Raw genomic sequence first — 25,816 nt, 5'->3', positions numbered from 1 at the left:
CCCAGGAAAGCAGTGGAAGATGGCTCAAGAGGTTGGGCACCTGCACCCACATGGGAGACCCAAAAGAAGCTCCTGGCTTCAGCCTGGCCCCACCCCTGCTGTTGTAGCCATTTGAACAATGAACCAGCAGGTGGAAAATCTCTCTCTCTCTCTCTCTCTCTCTCTCCCCCTCTCCCTCTCCCTCTCCCTCTCCCTCTCCCTCTCTCCCTCCCTCCCTTCCCTTCCCTTCCCTTCCCTTCTTTTTATAAAAATTTATTTATTTATTTGAAAGGCAGGGTTACAGAGAGGCAGAGGCAGAGAGAGAGAGAGGTGTCTTCCATCTGCTGGTTCACTCCCCAAATGGCTGCAGTGGCTGGAATGGCTGGAGCTGTGCCAATCTGAAGCCAGGAGCCAGGAGCTTCTTCCGGGTCTCCCACATGGGTGCAGAGGCCCAAGGACTTGGGCCATCTTCCATTGCTTTCCCAGGCCACAGCAGAGAGCTGAATTGAAAGTGGAGCAGCCAGGATTCGAACCGGCACCCATATGGGATGCTGTCACTACAGGCAGCAGCTTTACCCACTATGCCACAGTGCCTGCCCCTCCCTTCCCTTCTTTCTGTATCTCTTTCAAATAAATAAATCTTTAAAAAATTAAAGGAAAAAAAAGGAAAGAGAGTGTAAACCCGTGATAGACTTACTGGGGTGACCTCTAGCTCCAACAGCTCAGATGGAGAGACTCTTTTCTTAAAGATTTATTTGCTTGAAGGGCAGAGCAATAGAAAAATGGATGAAGGGAAGGAGGAGCTTCTATCCGTTGGTTCATTTCCAAAATGGCTACAACAGCCATGTCTGAGCTGGACCAAAGCAAGAAGCCAGGGATTGCAATCTGGTCTCCCATATGGGTGGCAGTGACAAGTACTTGAACCATCATTTGCTGCCTCCTAGTTGCATTGGCAGGGAGCTGAATCAGAAGTGGAGTAGCTGGAACTCAAACTGGCACCTGGATGTGGGATGCCAGCATCTCAAGAGGTGGCTTAACCCACTGAGCTGAAAACTATCTCTTTACACATTACCATGAAAAGACCCAACTCTGACCAAATGTGTAGAGTAAAAATCAGAAATTGGCCGGCACCACGGCTCAATAGGCTAATCCTCCACCTGCAGCACCGGCACCCCGGGTTCTAGTCCCAGTCGGGGCGCGAGATTCTGTCCCGGTTGCCCCTCTTCCAGGCCAGCTCTCTGCTGTGGCCCAGGAGTGCAGTGGAGGATGGCCCAAGTGCTTGGTCCCTGCACCCCATGGGAGACCAGGAGAAGCACCTGGCTCCTGCCTTCGGATCAACGCGATGCACTGGCCACAGCGCACCGGCCAAGGCGGCCATTGGAGGGTGAACCAACAGCAAAGGAAGACCTTTCTCTCTGTCTCTCTCTCTCTCTCTCTCTCACTGTCCACTCTACCTGTCCAAAAAAATTAAAATAAAATAAAAATCAGAAATTACTACAAAGAGCTGTCTGCCAACAAATCAATAAAACTGGAAGAAATTATTAGATTCTTGGACACATACAACCTACCAAAATTGAGCCATGAATAAATAGAAAACCTAAACAGACCAATAACAAGGATGGAGATTGAATCAGTAATAAAGACCTGCCGAAAAAAGAAAAGCCCAGGACTGGACAGCTTCATTGTGAATTCTATCAGACATTTAAAAAAGAACTACTATCTCCAATTCTTCTCAAGCTATTCCAAAAAATTGAAAGGGAGGGATTCATCCCAAACTACTTCTATGAAGCTAGCATCACCTTAATTCCTAAACTAGAAAAATACACAACAGAGAAAGAAAACTATAGACCAGTTTCCCTGATGAATGGAGATGCAGAAATCCTCAACAAAATACTATACAATCTAATCCAACACATCGGAAAGATCACTCACCCAAAGTGGGATTTATCCCAGGTATGCAGGGATGGTTCAACATTCATAAATCCATCAATGTGATACATCATACTAACAAACTGAAGAACAAAAAACCATATGATAATCTCAATAAATACAGAGAAAGCATTTGATAAAATACAGCATCCTTTCATGATGAAAACCTTAAATAAATAGGGAATAGAAGCAAGATTCCTCAACATAATCAAGGCAATTTATGACAAAGCCACGGCCAGCATATTATTGATGGAAAAAAACTGGAAGTATTCCCACTAAGATCTGAAACAAGACATGGATGTCCACTTGCACCATTATTATTCAATATAGTCCTGGAAGTTTTAGCCAGAGCAATTAGGAAAGAAAAGGAAATCAAAGGGATACAAATTGGGAAGAAAGAAGTCAAATTATCCTTATTTGAAGATGACATGATTCTATATACAGGGGATCCAAAAGACTCCACTAAGAGACTATTGGAACTCATAAAAGAGTTTGAGTATATGGCCATACCACCCTGAATGCACCCGATCTCGTCTGATCTTGGGAGAGTTTGATAAAGTGCTAGACTATAAGGTTAACACATAAAAATCAATAGCCTTTGTATATACAGAGAATTCCATGGCTGAGAAAGAACTTCTAAAATCTTTGCCATTCACAATAGCTACAAAAAAATAAATACCTTGTAATAAATTTAACCAAGTACATCAAAGATACCTGGGTGAAAATTACAAAACATTAAAGAAGTAGAAGAAGACACAAAAAAATGGAAAAATCTTCCATGTTATGGATTAGAAGAATCCATATCATCAAAATGTCCATTCTTCTGAAAGCAATTTACAGATTCAATGCAATACCAATCAAAATACCAAAGACATTCTTCCCAGATCTAGAAAAAAATGATGCTGAAATTCATATGGAAACACAGGAGACCTTGAATAGCTAAAGCAGTCTTATACAACAAGTACAAAGCCAGAGGCATCGCAATACCAGATTTCAAGACATACTACAGGGCAGTTATAATCAAAACAGCCTGGTGCTAGCAAAAAAAAAAAAAAAATGAGTAGACCAGTGTAACAGAATAGAAACTCCAGAAATCGATTCATGCATCTATAACTAACTTATTAACAAAGGAGCTAAAACCAGTTAAAATTCCTGGAGTGAGGACAGTCTCTTCAACAACTGGTGCTGAGAAAACTGGCTCTCTGCATGCAGAAGTATGAAGTAAGACCCCTACCTTACACCTTACATAAAAATGTACTCCATATGGATCGACGACCCAAATCTATGATCTGATACCATCAAATTGTTAGAGAACATTGGCATAGGCAAAGACTTCTTGAAAAAGACCTCAGAGGCACAGGCAATCAAAGTCAAAATTAGCAAATGGGATTACATCAAATTGAGAAAACTTTTGTACTGTAAAAGAAACACTCAGCAAAGTGAAGAGGCACCTGACAGAATGGTAAAAAATATTTGCAAATTATGCAGCTGATAAAAGATTAATACCTAGAATCTATAAGGAGCTCAAGAAACTCAACAACACAACAACAACAACAACAAAAACAATCCAGTTAAGAAATGAGCAAAGGACTTGAACAGACATTTTTCAAAAAAGGAAAATCAAATGGATAACAGACGCATGAAAAAATGCTCAGGTTCACTAGCCATCAAGGAAGTGCAAATCAGAACCATGGTGAGGTTTCACCTCAGCACAGTTAGAATGGCTTTCATACAGAAATCAACAAATAACAAATGCTGGTGAGGATGTGGGGGAAAAAGTACCCTAATTCCCTGTTGTTGGAAATGTAAACTGGTGTAGCCACTGAGGAAGACAGTATGGAGATACCCCAGAAATCTAAATATAGACCTGCCATATGACCCAGCTATTCCACTCCTGGGAATTTACCCAAAGAAAATGAAATCAACATATGAAAGAGTTATCTGTATCACCTTGTTTATTGCAGCTCAATTTACAATAGCTAAGATATGGAATCAACCCAGATGTCCATCAACTTAAGACTGGATAAAGAAATTATGGTATATGTACACAGCAATTAAAAAAAAAGAAATCCTGTCATTTGCAACAAAATTAATGCAACTAGACAACATTATACTTAGTGAAATTAGCCAATCCCAGAAAAACAAATACCACCATATGTTCTCCCTGATCTGTGGTAACTGATAGAGTACCTAAAATGTAATCTATAGAAGTGAAATTGACACATTTTGAGATGCAGTGATTGAGCAGCCCTTGTCTCAACTGTTAAGGAACAGTTTTTTTTTCATACTGTTTTTCGAACTGTTCACTTGATATGCAGTTAATCTTATGTGTATAAAGTTAATTGAAAATAGATCTTAGTAAAAAAAAAAAGAGTGGGAATAAGAGAGGGAGGAGGAAAAAGGGTGGGAGTGCAGGTAGAAGGGAAGGTAGAGCAGGAAGTATCAGTGTATTCCTAAGTTTGTATATATGAAATGCATGAAGTTTGTATACCTTAAATAAAAGGTTTCTAGGTAAAACAAAAAAGATGAAAACAAAGAATATCATGAGTGATCATCAGGAAGTCGTCCTATTATAGCAAAATGTGAGGTACTGAAATGATGACTCATTTTATTAAATATTATGAAATATTTTGCCGGCGCCACGGCTCACTAGGCTAATCCTCCGCCTTGCGGAGCCAGCACACCGGGTTCTAGTCCCGGTCGGGGCACCGGATTCTGTCCCGGTTGCCCCTCTTCCAGGCCAGCTCTCTGCTGTGGCCAGGGAGTCCAGTGGAGGATGGCCTAAGTGCTTGGGCCCTGCACCCCATGGGAGACCAGGATAAGTACCTGGCTCCTGCCATCGGATCAGCGCAGTGCGCCGGCCGCAGCGCACCGGCCACAGCGGCCATTGGAGGGTGAACCAACGGCAAAGGAAGACCTTTCTCTCTGTCTCTCTCTCTCTCACTGTCCACTCTGCCTGTCAATAAATAAATAAATAAATAAATAAATAAATAAATATTATGAAATATTTTAAAAATAGAATGCTGACATAATACAGAGAGGAGAAAGGGATAGTCAGTTCTACTTGTTTTAAGTATCAAGAGCATAGGTTTATTTATAGTAGCCCGTTTACCTTCAATATATAAGTCTACCCTCAAGGTAGATGTGAGGCCAAATTGTGGATCTATTCCCATTGCAAGATGATAATTTGATAATTTCTTTGGGTTAGCATATAAATTACAGACCATTCAGGTTTTTTGGTGATTGTGTCTGGGTTTATAATGTAGTGACTGTAGTGTCTATTTTGTATGTCTCCATGGGTTTTCTTTCCTTTCCTGAACTCCAACTGTGTAGAGCAAAATTTTATTTTTGACATAAAGAGTATATGACAAGGGAAGACTCTAAGCATTCCCTTATTCCTTGGTCTTGTAGGGGACATGGGCAGAGAGAGATGGAAGATTTTTAATGCTTTGGGAGTAGAAATGGGGAAGTGTTCCTCAACGGCTGCACATCTCTTTGTTTTTCATATTTTTTTAGAGATTTATTTTATTTTTTATTTGAAAGGCAGAGTTACAGGCAAAGAGAGAGAGGGAGAAGCAGAGAGGGAGAGATCACTGCTGGGTGAATCCCCAAAATACTGCAGTGGCCATCTTCTACTGCTTTCCCAGGCTGTAGCAGAGAGCTGGATCGGAAGTGGAGTAGCCGGGACTAGAACCAGCGCCCATATGGGATGCTGGCATTGCAGGCAGTGGATTTACCCGCTATGCCACAGCGCCAGCCCCACTCCCCATAGTTTTTGCTCAATCTTGTTGTCAACTTAAAACTTGTTTCAAAATTTAAGTCTATTTTAAAATTAAGATGGCTAAAGAGAAGCACTTCTCCATTTAGTTCTCAGGCTGGTCCTGAATGGAGGAGTTTGCTCTGTAAAGTTGAAGGGTGCTCCTACCTAAAGGGACCAATCAAGTTCCCTCATCCATCAGGATCCCCTGGACTGAGGCCCCAAAGGCCTAGGGTGTAGCAAAAACCATGAAGAGGCAACTCAGGAAGCAATTATAGATCATTAACATCTTCAGCAAGCTGGCTGGGTGCACCTGTGTGGAGCTGAGGGCTAGCACAAGGGCTCAGTAGGTTTTCACAAAGAGGAATTATCCTGCTTTCTATCTTGGTTAGCTTCCTTCTATCCTGATTTCAGAGTAAATGGAATATACAGGTGGACAGAAAATCCCATTGCTTAGATGGTCCATGTTGAGCACAAGCATTCAAAAGCCTTCTTTTATTGGTAGTAAGGAGTTGGATGAAATAACATTTAATGTCTATGCAGTAAGTCTTTACAATGTACTTTCAAAGACATTATTTTTTTAAATTATTTATTCGAAAGGCAGAGTTACAGAGAGGCAGAGGCAGAGAGAGAGAGAGAGAAGGAGTCTTCCATCCTCTGGTTCACTCCCCAAATGGCCGCAACAGCTGGAGCTGTGCCAGTCTGAAACCAGGAGCCAGGAGCTTTCTCTGGATCTCCCATGTGTGTGCAGGGGCCCAAGCACTTGGGCCATCTTCCACTGCTTTCCCAGGCCATTAGCAGGGAGCTGGATCAGAAGTGGAGCAGCCAGGACTTGAACCAGCGCCCATACGGGGTGCAGGTGCCATAGGAGAAGGCTTAACCCATTCTACAGCACCAGCCCCTGACAAATATCTTTGTAAGTGAAAGACAGAGGGAAGGTTGAAGTGACAGAAAAGGAAGAGCCAGACGGGGAGGAAGCCATGTAATCAGGGAGGCCGAGATTGGAGAGATGAACTACACAGTAAGGAGTACCTCGAGCCACCAGGAACTGGAAGAAGCAAAGAAAGGACTCTATCGTAGAACCTACAAAATGAGTTAGGCTATGCTGACCTCTTTTTTTTGAACAATAATCTTTATTAGAGTATTTTCAAAGGTACACATAATCCTGAGCTACTGCATTTATACATTTATCATTTACTCTTTAAAGTTTATAGTTATTTTGTTCCAAACTCTCTGATGAGTACATTTTTATACTAATCAGAAACATAAATAATTTAAAATGTTAGTCTTATTCCTGGAATCACCAATTAACTTACTCAGATAATCTCAATATCTAATCCTACCACATGAAATATTTTAGAACATTACTTCTGAATTAAGCAATTTGTTTTTCAAAACTGTAAAGATGGACAGTGGAAGAGCTGATTCCATATCCTTGTGAATTCTTAGAAAACTATGTTGCTTTTGGTCTCTGATTTATTTTCTTGAGTAAATTAGTAACTATCTGATCAGTTATATTTGGTAAGATTGGTAAGAGTACCTATAACATTAACATTTTAGTTAGTATAAAATATCATAAGCTCCCTTCACATATATGTGGTACATAATTATCTCAGTAAGAAAAATTTATCATGATTTAATGAAAAGGAGCACAACCCAGTATAAATATATACTTGATTAAATGGTGAAATATTACAAAAAATGTTATATGAAATGCTTCCTTCAGTCTCTATAAAGGAATACATGTAGCTGACATTACATTAAATTCCGTAAATCCAGACAAAATCTTTTATAATTGATAAATAAAAACACAAAAATGAAAGACAAGAAGTTCTGTGATCTTTGAGAAAAGTCATTTATCCAACATCTCCAATTGTGGGCAAATAAATATTTTCATTCCTCTTTTTTAAATTACTACCAGAATATTGTATTTTTCTACAAACATCAGAAAACAAGCATACAGTATCTACAAATGTTTTTCTCTGACAAAGATGTCAAGTCTTTGAAGGTAAACCCAAATTCGTATTTCCTGAATAAGGGCACTATATCTTAGGCTAAAGTTACTGTAAGTAGTTCAAGCAAAAATGCACATTGTTTAGATTTTAAAGCAAGCAACTTTGATGATGTTTAATTAAAATGTAAGTATAAATGTGAACCTATTGAAACATTTATTAACAATTCTTGGGAATACTCACAACAAGTAATGGAATAACGAAAATAATGAAAAAATGAGACTATATGCAGTGTTTGGTGACAAATCTGAAAATATCTTTAAGAGATTTTAAAGAACATAAAAACACAACTTTATTATTCCAAATTTGAAAACCTAGCAGCAAAACAATCTATTTGCATATAATGTAGTGCAATGAGCATTTGTTCATAAAGACTCTGAAAGTCTTGAAACTATTATACATAAACCAGAATGGAATCCATTAGGATGAATAATTTAAAGATGTCCAGAGTAGCTTATCAAGAACTACTAGACACTCTCACCTGTTATCACTGAATCATAAGAAAGCTTATGCAAAACTGTGTTCTGGATAGCTGAGTCTTATGACTCCCCAATAACAAGCTCAGATAAGGCAGATCAGACCTAAAAGATAAGCAATTGCTCAAGAAACGTAGGCTGCACAAAATAGGCTTGCAAAGTCTTGGGTGCCAACAGTTAACCCAACTCCAATGAAAAGACAAATCATTCCAATGGTAATGTATGCACAGCAGCGTCTTCGTGGAAGTGCACTACCCACAGAGGAGATTTTTTTGCAGTGTGGGCATTTTGCCAGAGTGTTGAACCTCAGTTCCGTCCACAGGAATGTGTTTCCACAGTGTCCACACACAACCCTTGTACCTTCTGGTTGGATTGGCAAAGCAGGTTGAGCTGGCTGTTCTTCAGAAATAAGCATTCCTGGGCCAAGGGTGATTATGCGTCTACAATTGGGTCTAGGACATCAGGAGACAATTACAAGGGCATCTAAGATATTTCTTCCCTGATGGTGGGCTTTTGATTGGCGAGCACCAGGAACCAGCCACGTGGAGGAGCATCTAGGACAGGAAGCCTAGGGTAGGTGGCCGGAAGGCCATGTGCCCTGGAGCCAGCCCCCTCCTGGCAAGAGGCCAGGGAAGAAGAGAAGGGCCTATGCTGACCTCTTGATTTCAGATGTCTGGCCTCCAAGCCCTAGGCAACCACTAATCTATTTTCTATCTCTGGAAAATTCCTATTCTGGGTATTTCCTAAAAATTAATCCATACAGTCTGTAGTCTTTGTGTCTGGCTTCCTAAACAAAGCATAATAGCACCTCATTTTAAAGTCAAACTACATTGAAGAACTGCTTTTACTTTCTTAAAATAAAATTCATAGATAATATGGCCTACCTGCATGTTTAATTTCTAAGAAATAATGTGCCTTGTACAAAAAATTACGTGCTGGGGCATATCTGCACTAGAACATTTCATAGGATGGTAGCATCTTCGTAACAACTTTAATGTTTATGCAGCGGCATCCTGTGAGTGTGCCAGCTAGAGAGGTGCTATGTTAAAGTCCCAGTACACCAAACAGCATTTGCATTAGTAACTTGATTTTCCCAAATAATTCTTGACAAAGTTCCAAATAAGCAAAGATTATAATATTCCCTCAGTTTCCACAGTAATTATGGTCTTGGAAACTTTAGTGTGTGTTCAAAGCTTGAATGAAATTGTGTGGTGTTTGCTTGTAAAACGGTGAGGCTGTCAGTTTAGAGGATACCAATGGGCTATTCACCTACATGAAATGTCTGAAAGAACACCCAGCGGTCACAATAGCCACAAAGTGCGGCTTTTCTAGAGTGGCACTGTCCTGAGCACTGGGAGCCATGCAGAGTCCCTGGCCTCCTCCCCTCTAATGCCCCTGTGCCTATGACCACTCAGCTACCGGAGGGTGTTTTCCAGGGGACCAGTTGTCCCTGCTCACGGCCGGCGGCTTAGCTCCATATTCCATCAATTTCTTTTTTCTTTCTTGTATAATTCCTTCCTGTTTGTCATTCTCCTACATAATAAACTTGCTCAACATTCTTACATCTTTAAAAAAAAAAAAAAAAAGGAAAACATCTTTCAAATCTCTCTTCTGCTGACCTGTGTCACACCTTTATCTCGCACTTAGCTTTTTCCATATCTGCTTACCTGGTCTGTTTCCTCTCAATCCCAAGGGCCTCACCTTTTCTCCAATTGGCATCAGAGGGTTCTGCCAAACGTACAGGCCAGATTAGGCGTTCCTCTGCCCAGAATCTCCAAGTGGGCTACCAAGCCATCCCATAACATAGTGCCTCATCACCAGGCTCACCCCAGATACCTGTTCTGCACATTTCAGAACAACTTTGAATCACTTTTTATTACCAACATACAAAAAACTGCATGTATTTTACAGCTTTATTGATGTATCATTCATATACCATGCAATTTACCTTCTTAAATCACACAACTGGATACTTTTTAGTGTATTTACAAGTCTGCATATATTTAAAAGGTATCATTTGGCACATTTTGGCATATGTACCTACCTGAAGCCATTCCCATGAACAAAATGATACATATCATCCTAAAAGCTTCCTGATGCCCATTTGTAATTTCTTTTCCCTTCCTTTTTTAACTATTTGTCTGCTTTCTGTCACTATAAAATAGTTTACATTTAGTCAAAAATATTATAGAATCACATCATTTATACTGTTTATTTTTCTTCAGTCTGGCTTCTTCATCCAGTGTAATTAGGGATTCATCCATGTCATAAGCATATGTGATCGTTCATTGAATTTTGCTGCTGAGAAGAATTGAATTGTATGATTATACCACAATTTGTTTCACCTGTTAGTGGAAAGGGCTTGCTTCTTGTTTGCAGTTATTACAAGAAAAGCTGCTATGAACATTCATGTGTGTAAGTCTCTCTATACATAAGTTTTCATTGCTCATGGGTAGATATCTCTAGTGGAATGATTGGATTATATGATAATGTGTGTTTTGCTTTTTATAAAGTCATCAAGCTGTTTCCCAAAGTGATTGTACCACCTTGCATTTCCTCCAATGGTGGCTGGAGTTCCAGGTGCTCCACATCCTCACTAACACCTGACGTCGTCAGTCTTGCTCTACTTAGCCCTTCTATTTGCTATGTAGCACTGTGCCTGACAGTTTAAACTCTTGTGATCCTCACCTCCTAGTAGCTGCCTCTATACAAAATCCATTATCACTTCTCTGAACCGTTGCTCATGCAATTCTTGCAACCTGGGTGCCTCTCTATGCATCATCTTAGTGCCCCTGGCCCTTCTGATTGAACCAAAGTGCCTGTCTGTGTGTGTGTCTCCTCATAGAATTCTGTGGATCATTTTTTCCGGAGTTTTTTTTACATCACAATGAAATCCTGTTTCTCTACTCAAGGACTCTAGCACAAGATTTGGCACATCATAGTTTCACTGGCAGTGATGGTAATGGCAGAGGCAGGACTTAATATTTCTGAGAATGGTGCTTTTTCCCCGTGACTTGAAAAATGTGGCTCTGTTTTCTCTTGTTTTAAGAGAGCTGTCATTACACTCATTGTTATTTGAAATGTAATGTGTCACTGTGGTAATATTTTTAAATGAAATAAGCAATTGTCCTAGTTCTTAAAAAACATACATCAGGCAGAGGAAGTGAGACATAAATGTCTAAGTCAAAGGAATTCATGAAATTAAACTTCGCAGCTTACCCTACATCAGTCTTTACAATTTTAAGGTTTCCTGTCTGTGAGGATGTTACATATTTTTTGAGTGAACTAAATTAACCGTTGTGTCTGAACATTTTGTTCATGTTGGTGGGTGAAGAAAGGGATGGGTTGAGAAATAAATTCTCAGTGGTCAATAATATCTACAAGCTTCTCAACTCCCCAGATAGTAGTTAGATGTGGTTTTTACAGGGTCACAGGAGGGAGGCAGAAACATAAAAAGAGTGAGCTGTTTTCCAGGAGAGCAGTTCCTGGTAATAAGGGGATGGTAAAGAGGTTAAGTTTCAAAGTCCGATTAGAAATCACAGCCATGGAATTCAGAGTGATTGTCACTAGGGCTTTATAGCCTGTGGATCTGGCCTGCTGTGCAGACAGTGGTTCTCAGTTTTTAAGCTAGAGCAAAATACACAGTGCCTTCTGTGGGGAATACTGGGGGTGCTGGAATAACGCTTAGAATTAGCCAGCAACCGGAGAAGTGAAAAGAAACCCCAGGATGTGGGAACTCCTAAAGCAATCCGGCTGATGAATCAAAATTATTTTGAATTAGTGAGTTGTTTTGTTCCAAAGCAAGGTAACTTCATCCATCACAAGCTACGTAAAGCTCTGGTAAGATCTATACAGTCATGGTAAGATGAGAAGGTGTATGATGAAGGCCATGGCAGAGTGACCTGTGTGGGAATGAGGTACATAGCTGCTTCTCAAATTCCCCTGCACGCACGGATCACCTGGCTGGGACAGCTCTGGGTCTGCATTTTTAAAACAGCTCCCAGCCACCAGTCCTCAGACCACACTTGCAGTTGCAAATGTAGATACTTCAGAAAAAATTTTGCTCTTCCCTCTTTTGCCATAAATTGTAAAATTGTCCTGTAAAGTTCTTTGACAAAATTAATGAGTGTGCTGTTAATATTCCTTTAACTTTTTTGAGGGTACAAATTCTGATTTCTGTCTTCTGCTTAAAAAAAAAGAGGAGAGGTGTCTTCATTAATTGGTGTCATAGAAAAATCATTTGAAAAGACTCCATATTGTGTTGTCTTTATTTTAGTGTTAAATATGCCTATGCCATTTATTTTATAGATATGCCTGATTGATGAATGAAGTTAAATTAAATCCAACATGTTACCTACAGACAGCAGGAGTTACTGTGGCATTCAAAAATGTTTAACTAGATGATCCATAAGAACAGTCACTTTTGTGGTTAAATAATTTTTAAAAAATTGGCTGTCATGGGGCCACCACTGTGGCACATAGCAGGTAAAACCACTGCCTGCAATGCTGGCATCCCACATAGACACCAGTTTGTGTCCTGAGTGCTCCACTTAAGATCCAGCTCCTTGCTAATGCACCTAGGAAAGCAGCAGAAGGTGGTCCAAGTGTTTGGGCTCCTGCACCCAAGTAGGAGACCTGGATGAAGATCCTGGCTCCTGGCTTCAGATCTGCCTAGCTCCAGCCATTTCAGTCATTTAGGGAGTGAACCAGTGGATGGAAGATCTCTCTCCTCTGCCTCTGCCTCTCCTTCTCTGTAACTCTGACTTTCCAATAAATAAATGAATCTTAAACACACACACACACACACACACACACAGAGGCTGCCTGATTTGAATGTTGATTATGTTTGATCCAAGATCATCCTGGGTTTGGAAGTAGCGTTATGTGTTTGTTTAAAGGATAGACTGAAGCCACACTTCCTATACCATTGCCAGTCTGTCTATGAATGGAGCATAACTTTACTTATCTGTAAAATGGATCCTGTGTTATTGGATTCAGAGAATTAAGCTCTTTGAACAGGGCCTGGCACATTTATGAACTATCTGAGTGTGAGTTCAATATGTGATTATAATAAATAATATATGTATTAATGTCATTTATTAGTTACTTAGTAGAAAACCTGCTGTCTTTTAACCAATATATCCTGGAACACTTTCTTAATATGTATTTGATCAAAGAGAAGGTAGACTTCAAACTGACAAACTGGGAAACCCAAAATAAATCCGTGACACAGACACTCGTTTATTTTGCTTATTTGGTTAAACTGACCTGGTCCCTTGGTTTTGCAGTTGGTGATGTATGTTGGTCAGGTGACCAAGGATATCTTGAAGTGGCCCCGTCCCTCTTCCCCTCCTGTTGTGAAATTGGAAAAGAGGGTGATTGCTGAATTTGGAATGCCATCCACCCACGCCATGGCAGCTACCGCCATTTCCTTCACCCTCCTTCTCTCTACTGTGGACAGATACCAGGTAAGGCAACCTGACTCTCCTTCATTCCAGGTCCAGCACCACTGTGGAATGAGGCAGTAAACAGAGGCTGCATTTCAGAATTTTCTCTTAAAGCCACTTTGAGGAACTCAAAGGTTTATGAAACAAAGACTAGGGAGTACTGAAACCTATTGAGCAATCTATGAGGATTACCTCGTAAAAGAAGTGGCCATATAATTTAGCTCCAAATTAAGGCGTGCCTGAGAGTGAACATGGACACTGTTAATACTCGTACCAGCACAACCAGTGTGACATGGGCTGCCCCCAGTGACTGACACATGTTGTCCCTGTTCAGGAAGCATTTTCACTCTGAGCTGCCTGCTCACACAGCACCTGAGTCAGCGCTGTCATCCTGTTTGCAACAGATGCAGAGTTTACAATCCTAGTGAAGGAACCTCCAGGATTGAGACGATTCCATAAAATCCCCCTGCTAGGGTCCCCAAGGCCCAGGACAAAAGAGTCTGCACCCCAAATTAGCCTCCAAGTTTTTGTCTGTCCCTAGTTAGGGCTCAGCCATGAGAAATTATGGCTCCAGTTTTTCTAGAACTGTCCAAATGACAGTAGATTAATAAATGTTAAAAAAATTAGAAGAATTTCACGTAAATAATATCTACTTAGATGACAATTATAATAAGTGCTTTTTAGGCATGGAAAGCCAAGACACTCTGGGGGAAAAAAAACCTAAATGAAAGATCTCCGCGAGTGAGATCCCAGTGGAAAGAATGGGCCAGCAAAGAAGGAGGTACCTTTCTCTGAAGGGAGGAGAGAACTTCCACTTTGACCATGGCCTTGTCTAAATATGATCAGAGTTGGTGAACTCAGGGGGCTTCCATAGCCTTGGCAGCTCATGACAAGAGCCTAGGGTGATTACTGAGGCCATAAACAAGAGTGTCAATTTGTTAAGTCAACAACAGGAGTCACTGTGCACTTACTCCTCATGTAGGATCTTTGTCCTTAGTGTGCTGTACATTGAGATTTAATGCTATAACTAGTACTCAAACAGTATTTTTCACTTTATGTTTCTGTGTGGGAGCAAACTGTTGAAATCTTCACTTAATGTATGCTAAACTGATCTTCTGTCTATAAAGAGAATTGAAAATGAATCTTGATGTGAATGGAAGGGGAGAGGGAGTGGGAAAGGGGAGGGTTGCGGGTGGGAGGGACGTTATGGGGGGGAAGCCATTGTAATCCATAAGCTGTACTTTGGAAATTTATATTCATTAAATAAAAGGTAAAAAAAAATAAGTGCTTTTTAAATGTTTCCTCTTAGATATGTTTTTTTAAAATATTTATTTATTTATTTGAAAGACAGAGTTACAGAGAGGCAGAGAGAGAGGTTGTCCATCCACTGATTCACTCCCCAAATGACTGCAACAGCCGGTGCTGGGCCGATCCAAAGCCAGGAGCCAGGATCTTCTTCTGGGTCTCCCACATGAGTGCAGGGGCCCAAGGACTTGGGCCATCTTCTGCTGCTTTCCCAGGCCAAAGCAGAGAGCTGGATTAGAAGTGGAGCAGCTGGGTCTTGAACCATACCTATATGGGATGCTGGCACTACAGGCAGTGGCTTTACCCACTATACCACAACGCCGGCCCCATAAGGGCTTTTAAAGATTATATTATTACTGCAATGAAGGTTTTTTTCCTTCTTCTTTGAGACAAATTGCTTGACTTTTGTCTGACTACATACATTTTACCCATTCCTAATTTTGAATTTCATTAAATTTTAGCAGTATTATAGGCAAATGGTAGTACTGGTTCACCCTGCCCCTTTATCCCAGAAATCTGGGGATGTTCCCTGTTCTAGATAGTACAGAAACAGGGGTGTTAGACTGGTGTGACTTGAAGAGGTCAGGACTAGGTCAGGTCTTGGCTCTACCTTGCAATCTTCTACCTGGACACCTGAGCTTAGAACTCTGTTTCCTAAGCAGGAATAGGACAGTTAAGTAGGATATTTCCAACTAGATAGGAACATTTGTCATAACTTACATGTGATGCCAGATCAAACATGTCTGTGCTTCTCATTACTGTCAGAATTACCTTAACGCACGCTTGTGAACTGTGTTGTACCCAATGCCAGCTGCCCTGGAAGGACATCATGGCCACAACACTGTCCCTCATTGAGTAGCTGTCAATCTCCAGGAAGGTCTATGAACATTCTACTGTTAGGTGAAAAATAGCCAGCAAAGGAAGACAACCTTTTATTTTATTTCATTTTTGAGGGTTTTATTTATTTGTTTGAAAGGCAGAGAGATAAAAGGCAGAGAAAGAGATCCCCTAATGGCTACAACAGCCAGAGCTTGTCTAGGCCAAAGCCAGGAACTCAGAACTCTATCTGGGTCTCCCACGTGGATAGTAGGGGCCCAGGTACTTGGGCCATCTTCCAATACCTTCTCAGGTGTGTTAGCTGGGTGGTGGATCAGAAGCAGCAACTTGGACTCAAACCAGGACTCTAATAGGGGAGGCCAGTATCATAGGCAGCAGATTAGCCCACTGCTCTGCAATGCCTCCCCAACAACCTCCGTTAAATACTCCTTTTAGAGATTCCTGGTCCTGCTTAAAAGATTTTTGTCTATCAGTTTTTGAAAGGCCTAAGTTATGAGTTTCTCTCCCATTTAATTTTTAATGATAAATATATTTAGTTATTTAGGTTATTTGCTCATAAACAGCTTTTAAAAATGGATTTATTTATATAAATATGTATTGAGGGTAATACCTAAACTGTAATTTCTGAATACATTAACCCATTAATTTTTTAACATAGTTAAAAATATGATATTTAATCAATATAAATCTTTTAATGTTTTAAAAGTTATTTTTTATTTATTTGAAAGGCAGAGAGACAGACACAGGCAGGCAAATCTTCCATCTGCTTGTTCAGTTTCCAAATACCCGCCACGGTCAGGATTGAGAAAAGCCAAAGCAAGAAGCCTGGAACTCACTCCAGGTCTCCTGCATGTGTGGCAAGGACCCAAGTATTTATGCTGCCTCTCAAGGTGCACATTATCAGGAAGCTGGAGTTGGAATCAGAACTAAGACTCGAATTCCAGGCCCTCTGCTGTGGGATGCAGGCGTCCCAAACTGTGTCTGATCTACTGTGTCAAACACGTGCCCCAGTAAACCTTAAAGAGAAGACATTCATTTGGCTGTTTGTCCTCACATGTTACAGGGGAAAAAAGGACTCTGGGTTCTACTCATACATCATTAGGACTAGAAGCAAGTGGATTGTATCTCTACATCTAGTTTGTAGCAGAATATATGTGTGTCCCTTACATGACTCAGTCCTGGTCTGATTCCCCCCGCAAATATTGAGGCTTAGTGCAGTATGGATTGCTGCTTTGAAATCAGGATGTAAATATGTCCATTCCTAGTTGGTGCCATCGTCCTTGGTTCCTCTCAAAAAGAGAAGTTGCTCATCAGGACTCCTGGATTACAGCACAGGCCCATCTGCCTTGCCCCTGGACCAAATTATTTGTTTCTTAAGTTCTAATTTAAGAATAGATGTATTAGATGTATAAATTAGTTGTTGTGCTAAAACTGCCAGCACCATAGTTGTGGCCCTGAGTCTTAAAGCCAAGTTCTACTGTGTCTTATTGGCTTGTTTATATGTTGTGAAACTTCCTGCCAGAACTATATTCCTAGACATCTTCCCCTTTTCTTTCTTACATTTCCTCACTAAAACAAAGTTTTTATATAGTGAGATTGTTGGTCTAGGGAGTGCAAGACTGAGCCCAGAAGTTATTGCATAATAAATCCTCTTCTCACCTATGACATCAAATGCTATAGGCCCGAGCATGACCTGAGTTCCTGTATCCTTCTCTCTTCCCACAGTATCCTTTTGTTTTGGGACTGGTGATGGCTGTCATGTTTTCCACCTTGGTGTGTCTCAGCAGGCTCTACACAGGCATGCACACAGTGCTGGTAAGTCTTTATTGTCAGTTCTTGCCATGGGTGCTTGAATAGTAGTATAGTCAGTCTGTTTCTCATACTGTTCTTATACTGAATTACTTGCTTATGCAATTATATTTCTAAGGTCATTGATGTAACTAAGTGTTATGTTCGGGTGCATGCATAATAACAATAATAATAATAGAATACTGAAACAATATCAACAAGGCTGAGCTAGGCACAGTGTCTCAAGACTTTGAAGATGGCCTAAATGACAGCAGAGGTTCTGGTGATTTCTTTTCACATTGGTTTACTGATGATGCAGCAAACAGTGCAGAAAAAACACCCAGGGTCAAGGATGCAAGTGAGTGGATGCAGTTCCCGACTGAAGGCCTTACAGAAATGGGGCTCTGAAGTACAGGGATCTCTACTGCCCTTGCAGGGTAAGGGTCCCACCCACCAGGAGGAGTCCAGAATCAGTTTTCCTTCCTTTCACACCATTTTAGGTGGTAGTGAGTTGTGGGAACAGGGAGACACAGCTGCATTTAAAAGTTTGTCCTCTCTTATTCCATATTGGGATTTTTTTCCCCAGAGCTGTCACAGCACAGTTAAAATTATTGCAGAATTTGACTTCCTAGTGCATCATCCAGCCACCAGGCAGCTCCAGAGCACAGGCTGCTCATGGTTCACGGTTATGACAGGAACACTGTTTACCAGCATAATTAGCACAAGAAAATTTTCTTTAAGAAGAAATGGACCCTTGATCACTGTTCATCTCAACTGTGAACCTCAAAAGTTGTGTTAGTAAAAGACCTTGGAGGGAAGGGCATGCCTGAAGGACCTCCTTGCTCCTCTCATGGGAAAGGTGGAAGGGCTGGAGCAGAAGAGTGAACTGGTCTGGGGAGATCATTTGTCAAAATGGGCAGAGGCAGAGAACTGAGGAAGTAAACCATGAGAAAAGGGGCTCATGGCTTCCCGAGAGCTGATCAGAGAACATCATGATTCCCCTTTAAAAATGCAAAAGGAGGTGCTGACAGCAACTGGAGTCAGCGCCAGGCCTTGGGTGAGGCCAGAGAGGCACAAAATTGAAAGGTTGCCCAAAACTCAAAACATCAGGAATTGAGATAAATAATATTAATGTAATACTTTTTTAAAATATCAAAATTCATGTCCCCCCAAAATCTAATAATATTAATGCAATACTTTTTTAAAACATCAAAATTCATGTCCCCCCAAAATCTATGATGAGCAAATTATTCCAATTTTAAATAACAACAAGATCTGACCTTGTATTTGTATAAGCTTCCTTGCTTGTCTCATTTAATCCCGGCCCCAACTAATTTATGGGTTTAGGTAAGAAGGGGCAGATCTTGGAAATGCTGAGGGAGCAGTTAAGGGCCAGTCTTCTTATTTTACCTACCGACAGACGTCCCTGCTGTCCCCACCCATTGTGCACTGCATCTGGTGGCTTCAGAGAGGAAGGGGAGATGGGAGGAAAGAATTCTCAATTCGCTACACTACTGCTTTGCATTACCGAGGTTCTCTCCAAAAATGTTCCATCGACTTCAACATGCAACTCAGTAGAGCTCCCTTGGGTGTTTTGGCATTGCTTTTATAGGGGGCTACTTTTTAATTTACATAGGTTTTATTAAAAAATGATCTTGGGAACTCAGGTTAAAATTAAAACCAAAGTAAACACAAGAATGTAAAGCTACAGAAACGAATAACGAGCACACAAAACCCACCTCTCCAAGAATATTGCTGCTTTTTTTCTTTTCTTTTTAAAGTGGGTTACGGGGATGGGGAAGCAGATATGTGTGGGCAGATAGATTAGGCCACTCATTCAGATGCAAGGAATGGATACAGCCAGTGTTTATGGAGGATGTGTCCCAGAAGAAACCAGAGCAAGGAACCACAGCAACTATTCCGCATCCCATCCTGTTCTACTGTTAGAGTCCAGAATTTCTTTTAAACTCACTATTTTATCTCATAAAGATCTTTGACCCTGACTTAGCCTCAGTCCCTCAGATCAGTCAAGTTGTAGGACCAGAGCATGGCTTTGGAGCTGATGGTACAAGATTTCTAGTAGCAGAAGGGACTGTGGGTCTTAATAGTAGGATGTAGTTGTTAAGCATTAGTCATCTTTATTCAGCAGCTACCTAATGAGCTACTAGAGGGTGCCAGACTTGGGGCTAGATATGGAGATATTGATGTACACAAACCTACTCCACCCTCCTGGGTCTCCATGTCTACGATGGAGGCAGACACACAAGTTGCTGATTGCTTGATATGGTGAGCGCTATAATTAGCACGGAGCCAACTAAGGTAGCATGCCTCTTTCCTGGGCCCCTCGAAGTCTCCAGGAAATGTCATGCATAATGCATCTCAACCCTGGCTGCATATTCAAATCCCATGGGACACTTTAAAAAGTACCTCTGGAGATATTTGCGCACACATGTTCATAGCAGCTTATTCACAATAGCAAAAAGGTAGAAGCAAAGCAAGTATCTACTGGCAGGTGAATGGATAAGCAATATGGGGTATCCATATGATGGAATTTAGGCAGCCTTAGAAAGGAAGGAAATCAGACACACACAGCAGCAAGAATCAACTTTGAAGAAACTAGGTTAAGTGAAATAAGCCAGTCCCAAAACACAAATATCCTACGATTCTGCTTAGATGAGGTAACTAAAGTAGTCAAGACACAGAAGGTAGAATGGAAGTAGCCAGGAACTGGGAGACAGGAGGAATGAGTTATTGTTTAATGTATATAAAGTTTCAATTTCATAAGATGAAACAAATCCTAGAGGCAGATGGAGGTGATGGTTACACAATAATGTGAATGTGTTCCACACCACTGAACTGTGCGGTTTTGTTATATATCCTTTACTACAATGTGTGTGTGTGTGTGTGTGTGTGTACATGAGTATGTATCTAGAGGTGAGTGCTCAGATTTGTTTTTTTCAAAGCTCCCTGGTTGAATTCATGGGGCAGCCAGGTTGAGAGTCATTGATCAATTAATGAAGAAAACCCTTCAGCGTCCAGTGCTGGACACTGGAATGCACACGAATAAAACAGGGATGAAACGGGGAAGGAAGGTTCAAACCAGTGCTGTGTGGGCAGCCCAGTGTCCGCATCAGGAACCATGCTGATCACTGATTGTTCACAGCTGTGATGCTGACCGCGCCTCAGTGTGTCATTCTGCTGGCTGCCTCTTTGTAGATATGGTCCTCCCTGTACAAGCAGGGAGAGCAATTCACAGACAGAAATAATTTGCTTATCTCTGCCATGAAGACGTTACTGTTAGTCAGACATGAATGCTTTGCTTTCTGTGTCACAGCTTTGTTGACAGCCTCTAGCCAGACTCCTGGGCAGGCTTGAGTGATTCATGAAGAAATGCTAAACTGGTTCTGCAGTGTCATCACCCTCACCAAACCAGCTTTGACCCCACCTCAGGGAAGAGCATCTCTTTTGACCAGGATGTCCACATAAGAAACATGAGCAAGATTCCAGGTCCTCCCGTCTCAAACCTCAGTCAGCCAGGGAGTCACCAAACTCAGTCAGTTATGGCTCCTAAGAGGGTCTCAGGGCTGCTCTTACACCATTGCCAGGACAGTATTTCCAAATCGGATGATGCTGTTCCATGCGTGGAGAAATTTCTCTGTCTCCTGCTAGATGTGAATGACGACATAGCCCCGCCTTGTCAGTGGCAGTCATTTGGCACCTTTTGGAGAATCGGTCTTTAAGAGAAGTCAGCATAGCTCATGCCAAAATGTAGAAATAACAAACACAGAGCCCTGGTGACATTTGAGAGGCCACTGGTACCACACTGGGCCACCCTGCCTCTAGGCTTGCCATCCAAGATAAAACAAAGCTCGTTATTACCAAAGCCAGTTTTTATTAAAGTCTTACATTTCCCATCGTGAAAAGCATTCTAGGTTATGCCATGATATCCAAAACAATTTTTTGTTGTATAATTTATCTCCTCTTGGTTTGAAGAATAAATTAATTGCAGTCAGCAAGAGACAGAGAGAGAGAGAGAGAGAGAGAGAGAGAGAGAATGCATAAGAATGTCTGGGAAGGATTGAGTAGTTCATTGAATTCAAGATAGAATCAAACATCAAAGCTTCAGAGAAGATTATAAGCACGGTGGCTCTGAGGAGTGTTGTCTTCTTCCCTGTAGGGTATCACCATGCATGTATTCTCACTCCTGACAATTGCCCCTTCAGGTCAAAACTCTCATGTATGGAGGTGAAACTTTGGTTGGACCCAGTACCACCCTTGCATCAGTGAGCCGCAGGAATGGGACCCTGGGAAGCATCCCTGTGAGGTGCAGAAGCAGTATCCTGAGAACAGGGACTGGAAAGAGCTCAGTAGCTTCACCACAGCTAATTGTGCCCAGACATGAGAGGTTACTGTCCCTATTAATCCAGACTCCTTGAATGCAAATGGCAGGCACCAACCCAAACTAGTTTTAGCTAAAGGGAAATCTGTTGGTTTTTCTTATCATAGTATAAGAAGGTCAGAGGTGCAGCTTCCCCTGGGAAAGTGCGACCCAAGGATGATCTTCCTGTCTCTGCATCTCTCTGCAGGGTGGATTCGTGCTCTTGGGCTTGTGTTCTTCCTGAAAATAGACCCAGGAAGCTCTGAGCTTAAATTCTTTGTTTCTCTCCTAAAAGAGTTCCAGTGAGGAGAGATTCAGGAAATATCTCTAACTGGCCCCACCTGGATAATAGGCCAATTCTTGTACTAAACACTGTTCAGGAGGTGCTATTGGGCCAGCTGAGTCAAGAGTCAACCTGGGGCTGGCACCGCAGCTCACTTGGCTAATCCTCCACCTGTGGCCCTGGCACACCGGGTTCTAGTCCCGGTTGGGGCGCCAGATTCTGTCCTGGTTGCTCCTCTTCCAGACCAGCTCTCTGCTGTTACACGGGAAGGCAGTGGAGGATGGCCCAAGTGCTTGGGCCCTGCACCTGCATGGGAGACCAGAAGGAGGCACCTGGCTCCTGGCTTCGGATCGGCACGGCGTGCTGGCCACAACGCACCAGCCATAGCGGCCATTGTGGGGTGAACCAACGGAAAAAGGAAGACCTTTCTCTCTGTCTCTCTCTAACTCTGCAAGAGTCAACTTGTATGAGCAGGGAGTGATACTGTCAGCAAGGATCAGGAGTAGGATTGTCACATGGGAGGGGCAGTTCTCCAAAATAAAGTGCTTCCAGTCAACAGAAGAAAAGAGTCAAGTCCCATTGATAGACTTTTCCTTGCTACTTCAACATCATGGCATTTTCCCTGTTTTTCATAACTATGTTTGTGCTTATGGCAGATGGAAGACAAAACCTAGAACACTAATCATACTGTACTTGAGACGTCTGGGATTGTTCAGTTACACAGAACTGATTTTAAATCCTTTGACTGATAAAACAATCATCCCAAATATATTAATGGTGAAATTAGAACTTTTATTGTTAAATTAGTATGTGAAATACGAGTAAACAGTGAATGGTTATTCCATTATTTTGCACTTGAACTACTGAAGTGCTTCTCTATTTTATTGTTTCTAACTTGTTTGATCTGTGGATAATTATATAGATATTAGGTTTTATTTGCTTACTCATTTATTTTTCCCCCTTAGTATTGCTTTAGCTTTGGTTGGAGTTGGAGGATGTTCAAAAGGCTTCTCAAATATTAAATTATCTGCAGACCATACAAAACTGTGTTCTGGCTTTGGACTAGAGGATTTTTGGTGTGTTGTTTTTTCAAGTTGTTTGAAACCACTTTAAAAAAAAAAAAAACCTTTAAACTGACTTATTTAATATAGAGAAAAAGCGAATTGTAATATAAATTACACTCTACCAAGCCTTACTTTTTGCTATGCCCTGTTGGGTGAGTTGCTTACTGAGATAAAAAGGAAATTTGGTCGTGTTTCTGAGCGTCAGTCACCATGTTATTGTTGCTCATTGTTTTCCCTTTACCCTAGACAGAAATATTTTTACCCTTTTGTAAAAATAGAGAATTTTTTCTGGTTTCAAAAGCAATAAGAACTCAGAGTAAAACATTGATCCTCTCTTGTTTTTAAAGTTTGAAAAAAAAATTTTAAAACAAAGTAAATCGTTATTAGTTAACCACCCTAGAGGTTCAGACGGCTATTGTTGAAGATGACGTGAAGGGATGTTGAAGACATTTCATGCTTCTGAATTAGTTATATCAAAATTGGGGCTTAGCACAATTTCCAGCAAGAACCACTTGTGGTATGTATTTAACAAATACAGGCAATTTATTTTTTTTATCTCCTTTTTCAACACTGTTCAAAAACCCATAGTTGGAACACAGTTTTTGTCTGCTCTGTGAGTGCAAGATGAAATGGTTTGGGTGTGCTCTCAGTCAAGCAGTAGGGCTGGAATGAGCCTGAGTGTGAACCGCTTGGGCAGCTCCCCAGAGCCAAGGGCTGCACAGCCAAAGGGGTGAGGCTTCTGGCTGCAGGAATGGTGCACTGGGGCCAAGACAGAGAGTTGATTTTGCTGTTGGGACGCAGATAGTTTATCTCAGTGAGAAAGACTCAAAATGCCATTGAAGTCCCAGATAGACAAAGAGGGAGCTCAGATAAGTACTAAAAACGGGGTTGTATTGAGATGCATCCTCTTCCCCCAGATAAGTAAAAACAGCCACATTCAGAAAGAGAGAGAGAGAGCACAGATTTGAGATCCAGGACCCCTGTACATTTTATCTGTGTCACTAGATGTGTCCCAGTGACCAGAAAAATAACTAAGAATAAAGACATGCCTCAGCCACCCATACAAGCTAGCCTTCATGTGTTTCTTTTCCCGGTTAGGAGCCTGCCTTTTGATTATATATGTGTTATGGTTTCACTGAAGGATGAGGTTTTTCTATAAACTTATAAGCATGTCTCTTAATGGAAAAAGTACTGTCGTTAAATTTTTAAAACAATGTTTAATTAAAGTGATAAGAGCAAGTACTGTGAGGAATCTTTAAGAAGTGCATGGAAATGTATGTTATGAAAAAACTATGCATGGATTTCAAGATTTTTTATACCACAATAAACTTATCTTTTAAATTAATTTTCCCATAAACTTTTTTTTTAAGATTGATTTATTTATTTGAAAGGCAGAGTTACAGAGAGGCAGAGGCAGAGAGAGAGAGAGAGAGAGAGGTTTTCTATCTGCTGGTTCACTCTCCACATGGCTGCAATGGCCAGAATGGGGTCTATCCAAATCTAGGAGCCAGGAGTTTCTTCCAGATCTCCCACACTGGCACAGGGGCCCAAGGACTTGGGCCGTCTTCCATTGCTTTCCTAGGCTGTAGCAGAAAGCTGGATTGGAAGTGGAGCAGCTGGGCCTCAAACTAGAGCCCCTATGGGATGCTGGCACTGCAGGCAGCAGCTTTACCTGCCACACGACAGCACCGGCCCCTTCTCATAAATTTTTAAAAGTACCCTTTTATAGTCAATCTTAGCCAAAAGGCTGAGAAGTGATTTTTACATAGTTTTTAAAAAAGATTTCACTTATTTGTTCACTTGAGGAAATACATACGTAAATTCCTACCATCTTGCTCCCCAGGGCCATGGCATTCAGGAGAGCACTGGCATATACTTGCACTTCATTTTTATTTGCAGCCCTCTAAGTTGTTTGTCTCCCTGGAGGAACAAGAACAAAGAGAAAGAAAATGGTTTGCTGTGATTCCTCAACCAACCACTGAAACCTGAGAGTGAAGGCTTCTTTCCAAATTCAATCCAATCATAACAGTTTCAATCGAGTTCAATCAAGTAGTCACCGTCCTCCGAAGGCAGATGTACCCCTTAGAAAAGAAGAGTCGTGAATACTTAATACCAGTAGTTCCAAGCCATGAAGACAGAAACTAATATAAAATGTCAGGGCTGAGACTTCTCTCTTTACCTCAGTCATGCTATAACCACTTAGAAGAAAAAAAAAATCAGAAAAAAATGTAAGTGAATATTTATGTAAACTTAACATGGAAAAAACCTTGCTAGAAATGATATTAAATATGTCACTCACAAAGTAAAAGATTAGAAGAGTTTCCTGCATACATTTTTTGAAAATGTCTGTATATTTAAAAAATTGGAAGTTATCTTCAAAAATATAACGGGTAAAAAGCAAAGAATTAATAAGCAAAAGTACAACATTCCAATATATAAAGATATGCAGTTTCCCCAAAGGTAAAATAAAGATACCTAGTAAATTTAACAATTCTATCTGTATTTTCAGGGCTATAATAAAAGTAATAAAGGAAATATAAATAAAAAACATGATATAACTT

The 25,816-nt window shown here is 41.0% G+C and overlaps 2 protein-coding genes and 1 pseudogene across 3 annotated transcripts in view; 1 reads left to right on the top strand and 2 right to left on the bottom strand.

The window, feature by feature from the left end:
- SGPP2 (sphingosine-1-phosphate phosphatase 2) overlaps window positions 1-25,816 on the top strand; it is a 133,774-nt gene that overhangs the window by 87,828 nt on the left and 20,130 nt on the right. Inside the window, exons 3-4 of one of the 2 annotated variants that reach the window (XM_008259230.4) lie at window positions 13,442-13,621; window positions 17,468-17,557. In XM_008259230.4, coding sequence (XP_008257452.2) covers window positions 13,442-13,621; window positions 17,468-17,557 — 270 coding nt within the window. The remainder of the gene's footprint in view (window positions 1-13,441; window positions 13,622-17,467; window positions 17,558-25,816) is intronic. The other variant, XM_070070151.1, reaches the window with a different exon arrangement.
- Window positions 8,041-8,816, bottom strand: LOC138848922 (type 2 phosphatidylinositol 4,5-bisphosphate 4-phosphatase pseudogene; annotated as a pseudogene).
- The window catches only part of FARSB (phenylalanyl-tRNA synthetase subunit beta), a 113,317-nt gene continuing 112,114 nt past the window's right edge, over window positions 24,614-25,816 (bottom strand). The window contains exon 17 of the mRNA XM_070070150.1: window positions 24,614-25,175. Coding sequence (XP_069926251.1) covers window positions 25,159-25,175 — 17 coding nt within the window. The 3' untranslated portion in view covers window positions 24,614-25,158. The remainder of the gene's footprint in view (window positions 25,176-25,816) is intronic.

The sequence above is a fragment of the Oryctolagus cuniculus genome, chromosome 3 (genome assembly GCF_964237555.1).
Source record: "Oryctolagus cuniculus chromosome 3, mOryCun1.1, whole genome shotgun sequence".
Lineage (NCBI taxonomy): Eukaryota > Metazoa > Chordata > Mammalia > Lagomorpha > Leporidae > Oryctolagus > Oryctolagus cuniculus.
The sequence above is the reverse complement of the archived record's forward strand: the minus strand, read 5'-3'. Positions and strand labels throughout refer to the sequence as shown.